Below are 17,846 nucleotides of genomic sequence, written 5' to 3'. Positions count from 1 at the left end.
GCAGGGGCCCTACCGAAAGAATAAAAGCTGAGTACACAACTAAAGATCACATCATCACGCAAAAGCACTGAACTCAGAGCTTCAGAGACAGCCTTAATCTGGCATTTTCTACTTTTTGGCTCATTTTGTCTCTCAGAAGCGAAAGGATTTGTATGTAACACATGCATGAGTATAGAACGCCCCTGCTGTACCCAAATGCCTGAGAAGAGAACTCTCCAAGCAGGCCTCCAGCCCTCCAAATAGAAATATTGTTGTGTATTCAGGGGTTATCTTATTAAAGTCAACAAGAAGAATGATGGCAGAGAGGCCTAGGGGTCTATCCTATAACTAAATATTATCAGTATCACAAAAATACTAATAGGAACAAAGTCACACATAGAATTTATTCTTCCTCATGGAAATCAATGACAAAGGTCTCTCACAGAAAGCAAACCCAGAATTTTACTGGATATGATCCAACACAGTTTTTGGCTGGAAAAGAAAGAAATTTTTCATAGGAGTTACACTAGAATTTAGACAATAATCAGACAGATAATTAGTTCCTTAGGCCTGATAAATAATTTTTAAAAATGTGACTGAAAATTGATAATCAAGATTTTTAAGTGAGAATATAAATGATTTTTTTCTTGAAAGATTCTTTTAGATTTCACAAAGGCACAGGTAAAATAACACCCTGAATCCAGCGACTCACCTGACTTTATAAAGTGGTCTCACAAGCCCCAGCAAGTGAAAGGGAGGGAGAAGAACACTTTAAAAAGGCAGCAGTTTTATCTCAAAGCGGTTTAGTGATTTTGGTGAGGGTAAGTGTGACACACATCAGAAGCTGGGGTCAGATATTTGCCAGAGCTCATCAGCAGTTTACTGAAAATGATCTGGGGAATGACAGGCTAAGGCATGAGGCATGCTGCTCCTGAGACAGAAAGGATGCAGGGCTGAGCCTGGCTCACTCTCCTGCTGCCTCTGGAGTTTTGGAAGAGGGAATCTTTCATTTGGGATGGATTGTAGAGGTTTCCTATCCCTCGTCTTGCTGCCAGCTCTCCAAGCCACAGGCTGGGGCTCTGGTGTTGTCAGGCTGGCCCTGCACCTGAATCAAAACCAAACCCAGCACACCTTGACATATCTGGATGATTTGGGGGCCAATTTGTTTTCTTACCTGCAGGGTAGAGATCACTTCATCCCCAACTTCCTTGGTGGAAACAAGGTAACGGGACATTTCAGGGTTAATGATCCGGTCTTCCTTCTCCCAGCGGACTATGATGGGTTTCTCTCCGTGAGCTGTGCAGCTCATCTCCTTCTTTTGGCCTTGAGTTGCCAGGGTGGTGTTTGGGTAGGAAGTTATCATAGCTGGAACTAGAAACAGACCAAACAAAACAAGGTTGTTCCTCAGTGAGCTGGAAGGTCTGATGATACAAGGTTGGCTCTTCAATCTGTGTCTCACTCAGCTTGTCTGCATTGACATAAATGTGAAAAAGTATTTTACTTTCATTCCTGTGTAAGAGGACTGATGGACCTCAAAGGGAACTGAGCAGAAAGGAGTTGGAAATGGACAATGGAAGATGTGAATTCAAAGGAAGCCTGTCTTCATTTGTTTTGCTGCTCACAGGGTGACTTGCAACATAATTCAATATTCAATATTCACAGCACATAAAGGGACTTCAACTAATAAGCATTCAGATATGTGGACAATAAAGAACTGATGAAAACGTCTGCTTCCTTCTGATGAGCTGCTGTTCTACTTGCTGACTGTTATATGTTTTACCAGTGTGTGTGACAGTAATGATCTATCAAAATGAGGGCTCAATTAAACCAGGAGCTGCACAAAATTAAAAGAAAGGCTCTGCACCAAGGAGCTTACAGACCATGGATGTGCTGAGTGCGTAGCTGAACTGTACTGAACTGAAAGTATAATTAAACTGACAATAAACCTAGCTAGATTCGAGTTTTTATTGTACTCAGAAGGTATTTGCAGAACAGTTTGGACATATCTGTCAACTTCATTAACCATTCTTTAAAAAAGGGCTTAAATTTTAATGTTGAAAAAAGTGCTCTCTTTCTAGCAAGAATAGTCTTAAACCCTAAGTATTTTCACGTTTTGGAATTCAAATTTCCTGCAAATAGGAATAAAAAAACTCCTTGGAGTGTTTTACTGCAAACCCCAAACATGGCATCTTTGAAACAGGAGGGTCTCTTTGGTGGCCTTTGCTGTCCTTTCTTCCCCACATGGTTTGTCCACCAATGAATGGCATCTGGATTTCTGTCTCTAGAAAGAATCAAAGCCCATGAGTCTTCCAGTTCAGGCCCAGAAGAAGCTGGAAGGCTGGACAGGACACAGAGCTGTTCTTTCTGAATGAATCTGTCCACTCCTCTGAAGCATATGAGGCATTAGCAATGAACCCCTTCCCTAAGCTCCTGCCCTCCAGGGCTGCCTCCTGCAGTAGCCCCAGTCCCTTGTTCTTATGCATGAACAGTTGCCTCTTCTCATCAGAACAACTCACTCCTTCCATCTGAGCTTCTCTGGGCCCTGTTTTAATCAGATGACACTGGCAGAGGATCTGATTTGATCAGGCTTTCCCCCGCTTAGATTGTGTTTGTTGCCGCCCAGCAGAATAAAAGTCCTTATTTAAATGAATTACTTTAATTGCCATCCCATAATGTTAATACTTGGTGGCATGACCTTTTAACATGCCAGAGCTGTTAATGCTTGCACATGACAATATGTCAGGATGCAGCCCTTTCTGTTCAAAGGCTTCCTGAACCAAACCAAACCAATCTGGAGATTAAAAGCGCCTGTGGAGTCGTGGGTTTGAGTTTCCAATGGGATCTAATTCCAGGAGCAACTCTGAGAAAGGTCTTGCGTGAGGCAGGAGGCTCCACATGCACTAGTGATGAGGTACATCTCATTTAACTGTTTGGGTATTAGGTACTCATCAATTTTGTTCAAGAGGAGCATTTGAAGAGAAAGAATCATCAATAATCAAAACAGAAAATTAGGATGAGTCTGATTCCATATTCCAGAGAATGAAAATAGCCTCAGTTTCATCTGGTGTGTGCCCATGTACCCACAAGGAGGTTACTTTCAGAAAGCTGGGGTTTTGTGCCCATTTGCTTGTTCCTCCAAACCCAGAACACCAGGGTTATGCAGGATCACAGAATCATTTAGACTGAAAAAGACCTCCAAGACCATTGAGTCCAGCCTGTGCCTGATGCCCACCTTGTCTCCAGCCCAGAGCACTGAGTGCCACCTCCAGGCCTTCCTTGGGCACCTCCAGGAATGGGGGCTCCACCACCTCCCAATGCTTGACAAGCCTGTCCATGAAGAAATTCTTCCTGAATTTCTTCCTGAAGTAGTCCCATATAACCTTTTATGCATTTTGTTCAATAGGAGACCCAGTTCAAAAGAGTGCCAGGCTATTAAGGAGTCCACACTACCATCAGTAGCTTGTGCCACCACCTTTCTTCCTTCCACAATGTCCCCAGCCTCCCACATGTCCCTTCCTCTGCACATCTCTCTCCCCTCAGCACAACATGCTCCAGTCCGCTTCACCTGTCCCTCTTTCTTCCTGCTGCAACCTCCTTGGGTTCTCACATGTCACCTAATCCCTAATTTTCCTCCTCCAGCCTCATTTCCCACCCCTAATTAAATCAGCCAACCTCCCACGCCACCTAAGGGGTTTTCCCTACAGATGTGGTCCTCCTTCCCATCAGTATCTCCTGCTTGGAGTTTCCCTGGTGATGGTGAAAACGTTCTGAGCCCACGCAGGAGATGAGGGGTGAGGGGTTTGTGCCTCCCCACGAGGTACCAGAGCTCCTGTGCAGGTGAGCCTTGCCCTGGCAGATCCACCCTCCTTGTGCTTCATGACCAGGAGCACACAGGAAATGGAACATCTGGGCTTGGATTGAAATCCCACAGACATCCAGGATCCTGTCCCAGAGAGTCCTGCCTCACTTTCAGGTCCTGTGCTGGGTGACAGGGTCAAACCAAACACCACGAATCCCTATTTTGCTTTTAAAAACCAGAGGCTACCTTGTAAATCTCATTTCCCCCCCCCCCCCCCCCCCCCAACAAACTTTCTTAATACAAGCAGCAAAAAACATGTAAAGAAAGATGACTTTATTCCTGATACAGCTTTATCCCTGCTTATCCTTCGCTTCTTCTCACATAATCTTCCACACAGATTCCTTATTGCCATAGCAATGCCTCACAGCTAAGTATTTCCCCTTCCTCCAAAGCTGATTTTTTACTCTTCACAATTTATCTCCAATGATCCTAAACCATAAGCTCTTCCTTTTATCTTCCTCTATGTCAAAAGATTTCTGGTAACAAAGCCACATTCCCAAGGATATTTTAGGCAACATATTTCTTCATCCTCCAACTATCTTTAATCAAATTACTGATGCAAATAACTGAGATAAATATGCTGGTTCTTTACTGACAAAATAATCTAGAAAACTGTAAATAAGCAAGCTAAATCTGCACTACATATGCATGAGATATTCTCTTAGGATGTCTTAAAAATAAATAAGGGCATTTAGAAATGTATCAAGATGATTCAGATGCCATATTAAGTGTGTCTATGCCTTATATCTCTTCAAATGTGCATTATATACAGACACATAATTATATATTTATATATATATTTATATAAGAGAATTTGGGCAGGGAAAGGCATGATGCTCTGCATGTTCAAGGAAGGGATCTTGTCATGTTCCACAATTTTGGAGTAGTTTCACCATGGGACCAATAAATCAAATTCTGTTTTCTCTGGGGTTCTCCATTTCTTTGAGGCCATGTGGTGCTGGGCACAGTTAGAGATCTATTGGTCAAAACTGGACAAAGTAGATGCCACAATTTATAAATAGTGACAATTTCCATTTTCAAGGTATGCATATCTCTGCCAGCAGCATTAATCCAGGAGTTTTCTCTGTTTAGAGTTGGGCTTTCTTTTGGAAAGCTGATTTATTAGCTGCTTTTCACAGGTCAGCTCATCATTTTCCCCTTTCTCCATGGCAACCCAGCAAGAAATAATTTAAGAAATATTTAATTTTATTATTATTATATTAAACCATTATTTATTAAAGCATTAAATATTATTTCTATACTAATGCATATCAAAATATTAGATTATATAATCACATTAATTAGAAATTATATTGCTTGTTAATATAATGATTGCTTTATAGTATTAACAACTTTGTCATTAAAATTGAAGTGCAAAATTCAGTAGTCAGGGTTATACTTAAGAATTGTGGGAGTGGCTCAGACAAAACAAGAACTTTTTGTCCTACTCTTGAAGAAAACTGAATTGGGGCCTTTCCTAATATTCAGTAAAAATTCCTTGATCTGACTTATTTTTCTCTGCCACTGCTGAGTGTTTCATCAGGAACTGAGTGCAAATAAAAGTGAAAACATTTAATTACCTTGATAAAGGCCAATCTTACTATCCAGAGTAATGAGGCTATAGGAAGTTGGGTAAAGCTTGTGAAGGGTATCAGAAACTTTTGAATCCTTTTAGAATAAATCTTTAGGAAATAATAGAAAACAAAATTTCACATCCATTTAAGAAAATTATGTAGAGAGCTGGGAGGGAAGGAGGGAGGGAGGTATTTTTTCTCTCTTTCAGCTCATAGATGGAAATAGCCACATTGGAAAAAGCAAATTAAAAATCTCCCTGTCTTTCAATTTGTAATTAAACACTAAATATCCATGTATCATTCAAAAATGATTGTAAGAATGACTAAAATTCTCAGTATTTTTAGGAATCATGGTCCTTTCCAACCTCCAACCATTCTGGGATTCTGTGGTTCCCCTGGTCTGAAGATCTCTGCCCTGGCAGGGTGTTCTCATGATTTGGCTCCATCACTGCATCATGCTCGAACTGGCTGGTTTGGGGAAATGTCTGTGACCATGAGGGATTCATCTTGCAAACATTGAAAAAATATTGAAAAAATGAATTGAAATTCCAGTTTAATGTTTAAGCCAAATTCAGCTGTCCTTTCATTTTGGTCAGCCACAGTGAGAACACTCTTCTCTCCATGACAAATGGGATTTTCCTACCTCAAAAATTCCCTCTTCCTCCATCCACTTTTGCTCAGGCAAAAAAAGCCATGCAAATAGATTACTTACATTTAAGGGAGCCCAGCTATCACAATTTGATTTGTTGATATATATAGTTGTTAATTTACTTTCAAATTTAGCAGACTTCCAGGAGTCAGTGAGAGCTTTGCTAAAACTCATAACTTCAGTTTTCCCTTTCTGATAAAAAACATTTGGGTTTACTTAAATAACATCTCTCTGGAATTCAAATGGTGAAGAAAAGAGAATTTTAAATCAATAGAATTTCCCAAACACTTCAATTTAAACCCATAGTTCCTTGGTAAAATTCTAGCCTGTTCAGCAGATGAAAATCATGCTCAGTTCTCATCTTCAAGAGATGCCCAAGATTAGGGAAAAAATTCTGTGTCTCAGAGGGTCAAAAATATTTTAACACAAAAATAAACATCCCATTTTTATGTATACAAGTTATGTGTTATTATAGTGGGCATATAATTAATGACAGCTTCTTTCTACCAATATTCACTGATTTTGAAAATAACGTCACATTTGGGACCTACTTGTGTTTGTTTGTTGTGAAAACCTCCTCAGAGATGTGTTCTCTTAGGATAAATATTTTAAAAATTCAATTTGGATTGTTTAATCATTTCATGAAGGTGATTTTAGAATAGAATATTTTACCCTATTGCTTGGAATTAGTAAAGAATTTGCTGTGCATGCAATACAACTCTTAGATAGAAACAATACAGGCTGAATTGTGCCAGTAATCAATATGGCATGAATTTCAAATTTTAAAAGCCAGTGTTTTGAAATTAATAGCCATTGATGTTTCAGATTAGAAAAAAATAATTTCAAACATGTAAACCTGAGAAATTCAAGGAGAAAAGTAAAGATTTGATGAATTCATGTGACAGACTGAATTATTTATTCAGCTTTAGTTTCAGGAGTCTGTAGTGTATAGGAAATAAATTCAGAAAATTTGTTGATAAATATATTCCTGAAAATATTTTCGAAATACAAATGGAGAAATCAAATTACCTTCTACCCCTAACCTGCCCTAAAAGGAAGGCTAGGAGCTTTTTATATGTTTTTGTATGAATGGATTTCTGCTCAATAGGCAAGAGATTCAATAGGCAAGCAGTTCTATAAGCAAAATAATTTTCTGACAGAGAAATATAAACACCAGCACTGCTGTGTAAAAATGGAGAAATTAAACACAGACATGACAGGTCCTGTCCCAGCTTCATCAGTTTGCATCATAAATCCCACATCAAAACAAGAGACTCAGTGGTTTGTAAAAACTGCATTGTTAGGGCACCCACAAAGGCAATCCTTGGGGAGAAAAAAATCTAAAAATAAATAAATACAGTGTGGGGATGAATATGGATTCTGTCCTTCCTAAAATACCATTTCAGCCAGCTATTCCCCTGGTCTAAATGAAGTTACTTTGATTATAAATATTATTCCAACATGTGTTTCCAAGCTTGAACAGGCCTTGTTTGATGCTGAGCTTTAATAAAATGACAATGATGTCTTGAGTCCTTGGCAGCTCCACCAGCACCTCCTGATCTGATTGAATGTGTCAGGGCAAAGGCTGTGAACATTTAGGGTTCATATCTTATTCACTCAGAAGTGGTTTCAGGTCACATTAGAGGAAGAGAGGTTGATTTATTTTGCATGACAACTATGAATTTTAACCAAAAGACACATTAATAAAATAAAAAAGGGCTTTTCTCTCCAATCACAAAGGCAATTCTTTCCTCTTCCTGAGGTCTTTTCTGGCATTAGTTCTGTGTTTGTACAGTGCAAACTGATGGCTTCAGATGATACACAGGAGACCAGCAGCTGCTGCTATTTCTTGGTCTTTCCTTTGACTTTGACAAGGTTCTAAAATGAATGTGACTTTCTCTTGCTTTGCCACACAGCTTCAATTCCCATTTTGTCTAACAGTGCTTCCCAGTAACCAAGGGAAGAGAATGGGGGATGATAAGCTGACAGCTTTGTCCCCTGCAGTCAGCTGCAGTACAAGCCTGTGGAAATTTGTGACAAACTATGGGAACTCACACGAGGCACTGGGAAATCAGTCTCATCAAAGCTTGGCTAATTGTCAAAACAAAAATTAGTGATCAAAAATATTACCACATATGTAATTGTGATTAGACAAAGACCATCTTTCCACACAAGAAAGTAATGGACAATATTAGTTTTACCATCACTGACATTGTTGGGAAGTGTGGATGTCTAAAAATTAGCACCAGAGACATGTTTCTATTAATTACAAATTCCTTGGACCACTTTCTATTCCAAATCAATTATGATCTTTCATCAGCCTGTTATAAAAGCCAGGCTGGAAAGAGCTGGAATGTTAAATAGTTAAAACTAGCCATACATAATTTTAGATAACTTCTCCAATGCTTTGATCTTAAATTGAATTCAGTCTGCCATCAAGATGGCATCAAGTTTTAATGCAAAGTGAGAGGGTTACTGCTATCATAATTGTAAAGCACAGCGCTCTAATTTTTGGTGACTTACTGAATGCAAATCAGTTAAAAACAGAGACTGTGGAATCACATGGGAGAGTACTTTTTATTTATTTATTTATTTAACAGGTTTTTATGCTTTAAACTCTCTATTTGTGTCTTTTCATTAAAATCACCTGAACAGCTTACAAGTTTAAACGAAAAAAAAAAAAAAAAAAAGGCAGAAAGTCACTGGAAAGCACAAGCTTTAATCAGAATGTATTTTATGACCCAGCAGCTCCCATAAGTCTTTTAGATTTTGGAGGCTGTGAAGTGACATGTGTAAATGTCCCTCCCAGGGGAAGAGAAGCAAACACTAATTGGGGTATTGACAGGTTTAAATGAAGCAGAAACACAAGAAGAAACTCTGGCTCCAACAAAAATGAGTATTGGGGAGCAGGGCATGCCGGGACATTAATGGTTTTCATTCACTGCTCACTCATGCAAGTAAATATACTTTTAAGCACGATGACCTGGGTCTATAACAGCTCAGTTCTGAGCTAAAAAGCCATGAAATACTATCTGCTGATGCATAGGAAAGAGAGCTCTGGTAGAACCAGTCTCCTCTAGCTGTTCAGAGGGAACTATACTTTTATTTTCTACATAGATGCAGATAGAGCAATATCACCTGATACTGTGTTGGCAGGAACAGAACTCAAATATGTTTAAATCAGCAAGAATAAACTCTAAATGTATTTAGTAGCCAACTCTATACAAGTACATGAACACAAGCAATGTAAATATATATATTTTATGCCTATTAACGCTGACAGAGAGGTGTTATTGCACTGGATGAATGTTCAAAAGCATTCACCTGGGCACGGGGGTCAAGCATGGTCATAAAACCCGTCAGTGCTTCACCACAACCTGTCTTCAGGTGGCTAAAAATTAGTCACTGAGGTTAGTCAAATAAGGAGTTTTTCTGTTGTGGACATTGAGGGGGGCAAAAAAAAGACCTTCCAGAGGGTCATTGGTCTTGTCCTGAAGATGACAAACACCTTCTTATTGATGATAAAATGACCACAGGGGGAGCTGCTCAGACTCCTGCAACAAACCTTCAGAAGTCCAGCTTAAAGTCAGGGAAATCAGGTGCTAAAGGTCTGATGTCAAACTCTACATTGTCTTAACTGACGCCTTTTCCTGGTCTTAAAATCAAGACTCATACATGGTTAGAAGGGGAAAAGGGATTTTACCTTGGTATTTATTTTAAGGATCCCCAGGTGCACACATCCAGGTCATGTGCATCGAGATGCACCCTGCCGAGTCTATCTCCCCAACATTGGGTATAACATTATGGGTTTTACTAATTGCAGATCTATCAAAGATTCCCCAATGAGAGGCTCAAGTGAGCCCCCCTCCCCAAGGAACCTTCCCCTGGATGGTTCTATCTTGGTTTACAGGATGTGTTCTGGAGAGGACCTTGGGCTCTGGGGCACCCTGATCCCTGGCTACCAAGCTTCTAAAATGTTGAGTCCCAGCTTGACAAACAAGTCCAAGAATGTAGGGAAAAAGCACTGGGAATACAGAAGTTGTAAAAAGGTATAACAGGGTATAAAAGAAAAGGCAAAAATCTTCATGGCATCATAACTAAGGAGATTCAAGATGTTAATAACTGCTACAATCCCAGGAAATACAGGAAAGGAGAGGGAGAATAAGATCCTAATAAAAAGCTCTGAAGATACTTATTTTAATTTTATCTCATTTATCCAGTAAAAATTCTGCCTTTCTTCAGAGAGACCATCTGGGAATAGTTTAGGAATGGTCTGACCACCTTGGTCTGCTTGTTTCTGCAAAACCAAAACCTTAATTCTCCATCTATTTTATCTTTTATTTTCCTCTCTAAGGTCTAGTTTCTACTTTTACTGCTCAGCACACCAGGAGTTTCTAGAGGGAAAGTAAATCTCAATAAAAGCAGAGCATTTCCAGAAGAGTGGGGAAGCATCTTAAAGGCTGCACAGCCTAGGAAAAGCTGATGGGTAACTGGTGTGTTTAACAATTTTTTATTACCTGTCTCATGGAAAGAGGGAATTACTAGCTAAGAGAAACAAAGAGGGCTTAGAGAAGCACAATATTTATAAAGATATTCAGTATAATACTTATGTGAGATACAATCACCCATAAATTAGAAGCAGCTCCTACAGCAAAAAAAAAAAAAAAAAAAAAAAATCAGAAAGGAAAACACTCACTTTTATTAAAATCTAAAATTAGGACCCTTCCTTGGGAATTTGTTGTGATTTTTACATTCATTGTTATCATGTCTGTGCAGTGTTTTATCAAATCTGAAGGCTAGGCCTTTGTACTGAGTATTTTGGGACTGTTTCACTGAGCAGTTAATACACTTCCAGACAAAAGCTGTGGCTGACAATTTGGCTCCAGTGCCCAAATGTCTGAGGCCAGAGGAAGAGGACCCTAATTTGAACCTGGATTATAGTTATTTTGGCTCATTCAGAGCTGCCAATGTGCTCATCCAGCTGTGAGCCAGAGAACAGCTGAAAAGAAGTTTTAAAGCTAAATTTTACAGTGCTGATGTTGACAGTACTTTGCAGTACAGGGGCTCTAGAGATTTATCACCTCTCTAACTTAGGTCAAGGTGTTTTTGTGCCTGCATGTGCACAAGCACGTGTGTGGGAGTGAGTAAAAAAAGGGGGAAAACCCCCAGTAAATATTTTCCACAAAGGCAAACAAGGAGAATTATTTCATTACCTGGAAAAAAAAAAGGGTGAAGCAACCCTCATCACCTTCTTCCCTTGACTTTCAGCTGCCCCGTGAGCATCCCTTTTTTCAATATGCTCTAAAAAGAAATGTTTCTGTTTCCCTGGAGACTGTTTTTACCCCTCAGCCAAGGAAAGGGACCATAAATACTCGTGTTTGAGGCAGGAGTAAATTATAGCCATCCATCTCATGGACAAAGCGTGTGGCACAGGGCTGAGGGTCACTTTCCTCCACGGTCCCTTCCCACAGCGGCAACCTTACAAGGAGTTCAAAGGACTTGGTTGATCTATTTTTTTTCCCCTTTAAATTGTGTTCCAAGGGAATAGAAACTCCCATTACCTCTTCCACGTGCCCAAAAGCAGAGGCCAAAATGGCACTGCTGATAATCTAACCACCAGGAAAGCACGAAGGAAGTCGTGTTTCTAAGCAAGGTTTGACGTATTGTAGATGACAAATGCTGAATGTGATAAATGAAGCAGCTGGTTACAAGGGCAATATGAAAATGCTTCTTTGATTTTTTTTTTTTAATCAGATTGTCTACTGTTTCTTTTTTAATCAGATCCTTGAAACACACAAACACAAAAGCTGTGCTTAGATCTAAGCTTTCTCCTTAAATTATTAAATTATCTTCATTTGGCTTTAGGAAATCCAGGATGTTATTTAAGGGCTGATTTGGTCATTTTGGGTTTTGATGGTTTTAAATTAGATTTCATTATAAAAAGAATAATCACAAAGATACAGTGTGAGTTTATAGACTGTATACCAACCTTATTAGTCACATACCCAGGGGGATTTTATGTTCAAGTTTTATTGCTTTTTCTATGATACATTTTAGAGTTTCTTGTAAGTTGGTAGGATGGCTTTTAGAACCACTCCTGTTGGGGCTTTGGACTCTAATTTATTTTTTTTTAAAGAACAGCTAATTTCTTTGACCCAAAACTTTTTATGAGAACGTGGTCTCTTTGACAAAAGGTGTTTCTGAGAAGTGTTTATTAGCTCAGCATTCAAAAACCAGGCCAACATGCTCACATCATCTTCAAAATGCAAATTCTGGCAGAAAAGGAAAAAAAAAAAAGCTACAGAAATTCCTAAGAATTCTCAAAAGTGAGTCTTTTTTTCAGCCAAATAATACTGGCAAAATCACCCAAATTCATTAAGCTAAAATCACTGTAAGGGACATGGATTTCCTGGTGGTCACCTGGGAATACATTCCCACCTTTTTAATTCTATGAGCAACTGAAAGAATAGTTTTGAAAAATGAAATATAAAACACAAGGTTATGGTGTTACTGAATGAGAGGTAGAAACTTTCTTATTCATCATGAAACAAAGTTATCATTAATTTCTAGTTATCTTTTAGTCAGCTTCTTATTTAATGGATGAATTTTCCTGTTTCTTGCCAAAAAGAGACTGCAGGAGTGCTGGGCAGGACAGTCTCCTGTTGTAGATCCACGCTCCTTCTCCTCTGCAAATAACTGCTCTAACCAAGCCCTTTTTGGTAGCTGTAACTAAAAATGTATCATATTACCTAAGATCCTGGAAAAAATATCCTGAGATTTCATTTTGAGAAATTCTTGCATTTCTGCTCTCTGTTAACTGATGGAAAATCTGTCTGTTCTTTGGAATCTAACATGAAAAATCCCTCACTGTTGAAGTGCTACACCTTTATCCCACAGTGTTTCACTGGGAATTCACAATGGGAAGATGCTGGAAAATGATGTGACTTTTTAGCTTTCATTACCAGTAAGATAAATTGCAGTAATAACAGTATCAGCAGGATGCCAAACTAATAACTGGGTATGAATGTTCTAAAAAGGAAGATGCTGCCACTGTCAAAGCAGCTGCAACTACAACTCCAAAGTGGGACAAACCCAGTGGATTCCCAGCATTTCAACCACTTATGCAAAGAAAAGAGTGATAAAAGAAGATTGTTTCTCCAGCCCAATTTATTTTCTTTTCCTTCTTTTCCCTCCAATAAATGGGTCATTGATAACATCGAGCAACTTCAGGATATCTTGTGGACATCAGGTTTTGCCCCCTCAGTTCCTAGGAAAGAAAATGGGGCACTGTTCAACCAGGCTGCTTTGTCTGAGTTTCCAGATGCAGCAAGTGTCTAAAAAAGTTTGTTCCATCTTCCTTTAGTATGGAATTCTGCAACTTGAATTACAGAAGTCTATTTTGAGGAGTAACTATTGAGACTCTACTGCATCACTTAATCATTGGAAAAGACTTCCAACCAAATTTCTAATCTACAGGTTGCAGACTTAAAAAATATGTAAAACTTTATATATATATATATATATAAAAGATATCTCCTCTGGATTAATTTTATATGGATTAAAATTTAAATGGCAAGCTCAAGCATCCAAAACATCAATAAAGAAAATAGCTGAGACATCCAGGCAGTCTCCAGTGAGACTGTTGTGATCGTGTTTGATGATACATTAATTACACAAACGGTGTTTCCCCACAAGATAAGTTCTTTAGTAGAGAGAGGACATGGTGCTCAGGGTTATGAAGTTGGTGAATGATACTACTTCTATCTTTGCCTTATTTTTGATCATGCACTTGATTAGAAAATAGTAAATGAAATGAAAAGAAGTCCTTTGGCTAGTCCTTGCTGAATGCCATGTTGGATACTCTCATTTTACACTTTTTCTGAGGCAAAATGAAGGATTTCTACTCTTGTTACCTCCCACCTTCTTTGACAGATGTTGCTGTGATCCTTCACTTATTTCTAGGTGTTCAAGTGGCTTTGCAGAATTGCTGAACATCGCTGAGTGCAATTGAGATCTTCCTAAAAGTGTGCCCTGATTGTCTAGGCAGCCAATTACTCCTCAGATATGGGGTACGTTTGCTGTCTCTTGAGTCAGCTGTATATCCAGAAAAGATTTAAACTAATACTTCACAAAGGTTTTCCAAGGATAACTTGGAAGCTTCTTAAAATTGTGTGGTTCCCGAAATGCTCCTATATTTATGCTGTGTACTTGACTCAGTTGCTCTGTATGAGCAGCATCAACAAAGTGCCCAGAACTGGTCTTAAAATGAACAGCTCATTAAGAAGCTGAACTCCAGGGAAGGTTAAAAAAAAAATCTGTATCTATCTATAGCTAGATCTAGATCTGTATCTATCTCTCTCCCTCTCTCTCTCTCTCTCTCTCTCTCTCTCTAAATGCAACCAAATCTGCAGCACTGAAGAAAGGAAAAGCCTTCCAGCCTTCTGTCAGTTAAATGCATTTTTAATACTGCTGCTAACAAATAATAATCCATTGATTTTCCATCCCAAACCTTGCAAAGTTGCTGGCAGCTCCAGTAACTCTTCCAATTTCTACTGCCAGCTCTGCAAGTCTCTCATAAATCTCACTGGTCTCTTTCACCTCTCTCTCCAGGCTGTTCCTTGCCTCAGATTTTGGCAGAATAAATTCTGGTAATGTCACAAAGCATCCCCTGCTCCTGCCTGAGAAGACCCCTGTTGTGGTGTTTAATTAGATGATGTTCTTTGCAGGAGTGGGACTTCGAGGCAAAGAGGTGAAGAAAGGGTCACAGGTAATTTATTGTGTGTACCAGGGCTGAGCAAGCTGGTAACAGCAACACTGTAAGCCTGAATAATGAGTTTTGTAGGGAGCATTGGAAGGTTTGGTACTCCAGGCGAAAAAGAGGAATCTGAATCCTTATCTTGATCTTATTGAACCCTCTCAAGAAGTGTAAAACCAGGTCATCTGTCAAGAATTCCCATGTCATTATTTTACTGCTAAGGAAAGTTATCATTCAAAATCAGTCTCTGAGACAGTTTTCTCTTTCTCCTTTGGGATCACTTAGAACCACAGAGTCCAAACATATAAACTAAGATGTTACTCTAGGAACTTTCAGCTTTAAATTTTCTAAAATATTTGCATGTCAGCTCTCTTGGACTGGCTTCAGGGAAGCTGATTGGCTCATATGTATCTTTCATAGAAAGGAACATCAGCATCAGGAGCACATGGTTTCGAAATTATCATTGAATTATAGAATGGTTTGGGTTGGAAGGGACCTTAAAGATTACTTAGTTCCACCCCCCTGCCATGGGTAGGGACAACTTCCTCTATCCCAGGCTGCTCCAAGCCCCAATGTCCAGCCTGGCCTTGGGCACTGCCAGGGATCCAGGGGCAGCCCCAGCTGCTCTGGGCACCCTGTGCCAGGGCCTGCCCACCCTGCCAGGGAACAATTCCTGCCCAATCTCCCATCCAGCCCTGCCCTCTGGCACTGGGAAGCCATTCCCTGGCTCCTGGCCCTCCATGCCTTGGGAATTGTCTCTCTCCAGCTTTCCTGCAGCTCCTTCAGGCCCTGCAAGGCCACCCTGAGCTCAGCCCAAAGCTTCTCCTCTCCAGGCTGAACAATCCCAGCTCTCGCAGCCTTTCCTCCCAGCAGAGCTGCTCCATCCCTCTGCTCATCCTGCTGCCTCCTCTGGCCTCTCTCCAGCAGCTCCACGTCCTCCCTGTGCTGGGCCCAGGGCTGGGTTCTCAATCTTTGCAGGTGGGGTCTCACCCGAGCAGGGCACAGGGGCAGAATATTGTCTTGATGGAGGAGCAAAGTTTGGGTATCACCCTTTGTCTGCCTTGTTACTGATGGCTAATTACTAAATTACTAATTACTGCATGACTAAAGCAGTGTTACTGTTACCAACAGAGCATCTGAAAACAGATTCTTGTGGATTACAAAAAGCACAGCTCTGGAGATGAGGGTATTGATGGGTCTTTGAGGGGGCTGTGTGCCAGCAGGTCCCACATAACCCTACAGAGGAGGCAGCACAGGAGGAAGAAAACTTCTGGCATCTCTGTAACAAGCAGCCTTTGCAGTCCTGGGGAACTGTTCCACCTTTCTGTGCCTGCAGAACCCCATGGCTCTGGGCAAGGATTTTGCACAGCTTCCTCCCAGCAGGAGAATAATCATGTTTTGCAGTTTGGTGGTGAAAGAAAAACAGGAAAACCAAAAATATATAGCCCAATAAATCGCCACTTGCAGAGCTCAGGAGGAAAACTGCAGAAGATGGTAACACTGCCAGAATCCATGGATGGCAAAAAAGGGGGAGTTCAGTCCTTGTTAGTGAATAGCTCTGCCCTCAGGAATGTCAGCAGCAAAACCCACAGGCTGGCCATGGGCTTGAAATTTTTGCTGCATCGTGGCAAGGATGAAACTGAGATTGCTCAAGTGAGGCCTCATGGTTGAAATTCTGGTCCCACAGAAATCTTGAGGAACTTTGGCACTGACTTTTGCTTGAGCAGGATTTAATTTGCTAAAATAAGAGTTATACTGGCAAGTTTCTTACCATCTTAATACCCAGCCCTCATAGAAGCTAAGAGGGAGTTGCTAAAAGAGAACTAAACTGTAGAATGTTAAAAGGACTAATTCCTTTCTGTTTATGTTTAATAAACAGAAGAAAATAAAAATCTCCCAAGGTGCTTAATATTGCCTATTACTGTGCATATCCTGAATTCATGACTAATGCACTTTAATTCAGTCACAGGATATGCTTCAAACAGTTCAGTGCTGCATTATGTGCTGCACTTGAGATGTTCAAGATCTTAATTATTTGTTCTCTTCAGCATCCCTCACCCAAGAGCTAATGAAAAATTCTGTCGTGATGGTATTTTTTATGACACACATTGCTGTGACACGTGATAATTTCACAATCATTTTGAGACACCATGTGGTTTCTTTTGACATTTTGTGACAGGCTGTGTTATCAAGCACAATTGTTTGCACAGGAAACAACTGTAACACGTGGTCCCTGGGACATTATGCTATCTCCTGATAATGATGTCATTAACATGTGTATACTATAATTAATGACTACAAGAGCGATTCATTTGAGTAAGGCTTATGAATCCATTTCATCTAAAAAGGGAAAGAAAACCTATAATCATTTGGGCTCAGATCCTGAAAGCTACTTACTTGCAACCTGCTGCAGCTACGCTGGGTGACCCATTAATTGAGGCATATTAACCAAGAAGCATTTATTTCACAGTTATATTACAGAAGCTTGGATTAGAATCATTATCATAATGATTGTTCTAATAGAGATCAGTGGGAGAAACAGGAACCTAGCAGTGCTCCAAACCCCTTTGTCACCCGATCTCCTACCAAGGGGAGCCAGGAAACAATTACAGTTCATCAGTGTGCACAGTAAAATAATGGAGCTGGAGACATGGAGAGCAAACCCACTGCAGCTCAGGCTGTCCCATTCTGCTCCTGCAGCCCCAAGACAGAAAACACTCTGCTTACCTCCTTGTCTGCATGGAAAGCAGACTCTCATAAAGGCAGCTCAGACATCTGGAGCATTTTTATGTAAGAATCACAGAATCACAGAGTGGTTTTGTTGGAAGGGAACTGAAAGATCATCCAGTTCCACCCCTGCCATGGGCAGGGACACCTTCCACTATCCCAGGTTGCTCCAAGCCCTGTCCAACCTGGCCTTGGACACTTCCAGGGCCTCCCCACCCTCACAGTAAAAAATTTCTTCTGAAAATCTAACATAATTTTTCCCTGTTCCAGTTTGAAGCCGTTCACCCTTGTCCTGTCACTCCA

General features: G+C 40.1%; 1 protein-coding gene across 1 annotated transcript in view; it reads right to left on the bottom strand.

Annotated features, from left to right (window-relative positions):
- Positions 1-17,846, bottom strand: part of DSCAM (DS cell adhesion molecule) — a gene marked incomplete at both ends in the record, with an annotated part of 439,009 nt that overhangs the window by 113,485 nt on the left and 307,678 nt on the right. The window contains one exon of the mRNA XM_082279051.1: positions 1,154-1,350. Coding sequence (XP_082135177.1) covers positions 1,154-1,350 — 197 coding nt within the window. The remainder of the gene's footprint in view (positions 1-1,153; positions 1,351-17,846) is intronic.

The sequence above is a fragment of the Coloeus monedula genome (genome assembly GCF_965178545.1).
Source record: "Coloeus monedula genome assembly, chromosome: 3".
In the NCBI taxonomy this organism is placed as follows: Eukaryota; Metazoa; Chordata; class Aves; order Passeriformes; family Corvidae; genus Coloeus; species Coloeus monedula.
This window is presented reverse-complemented; position numbering and strand designations above follow the sequence as displayed.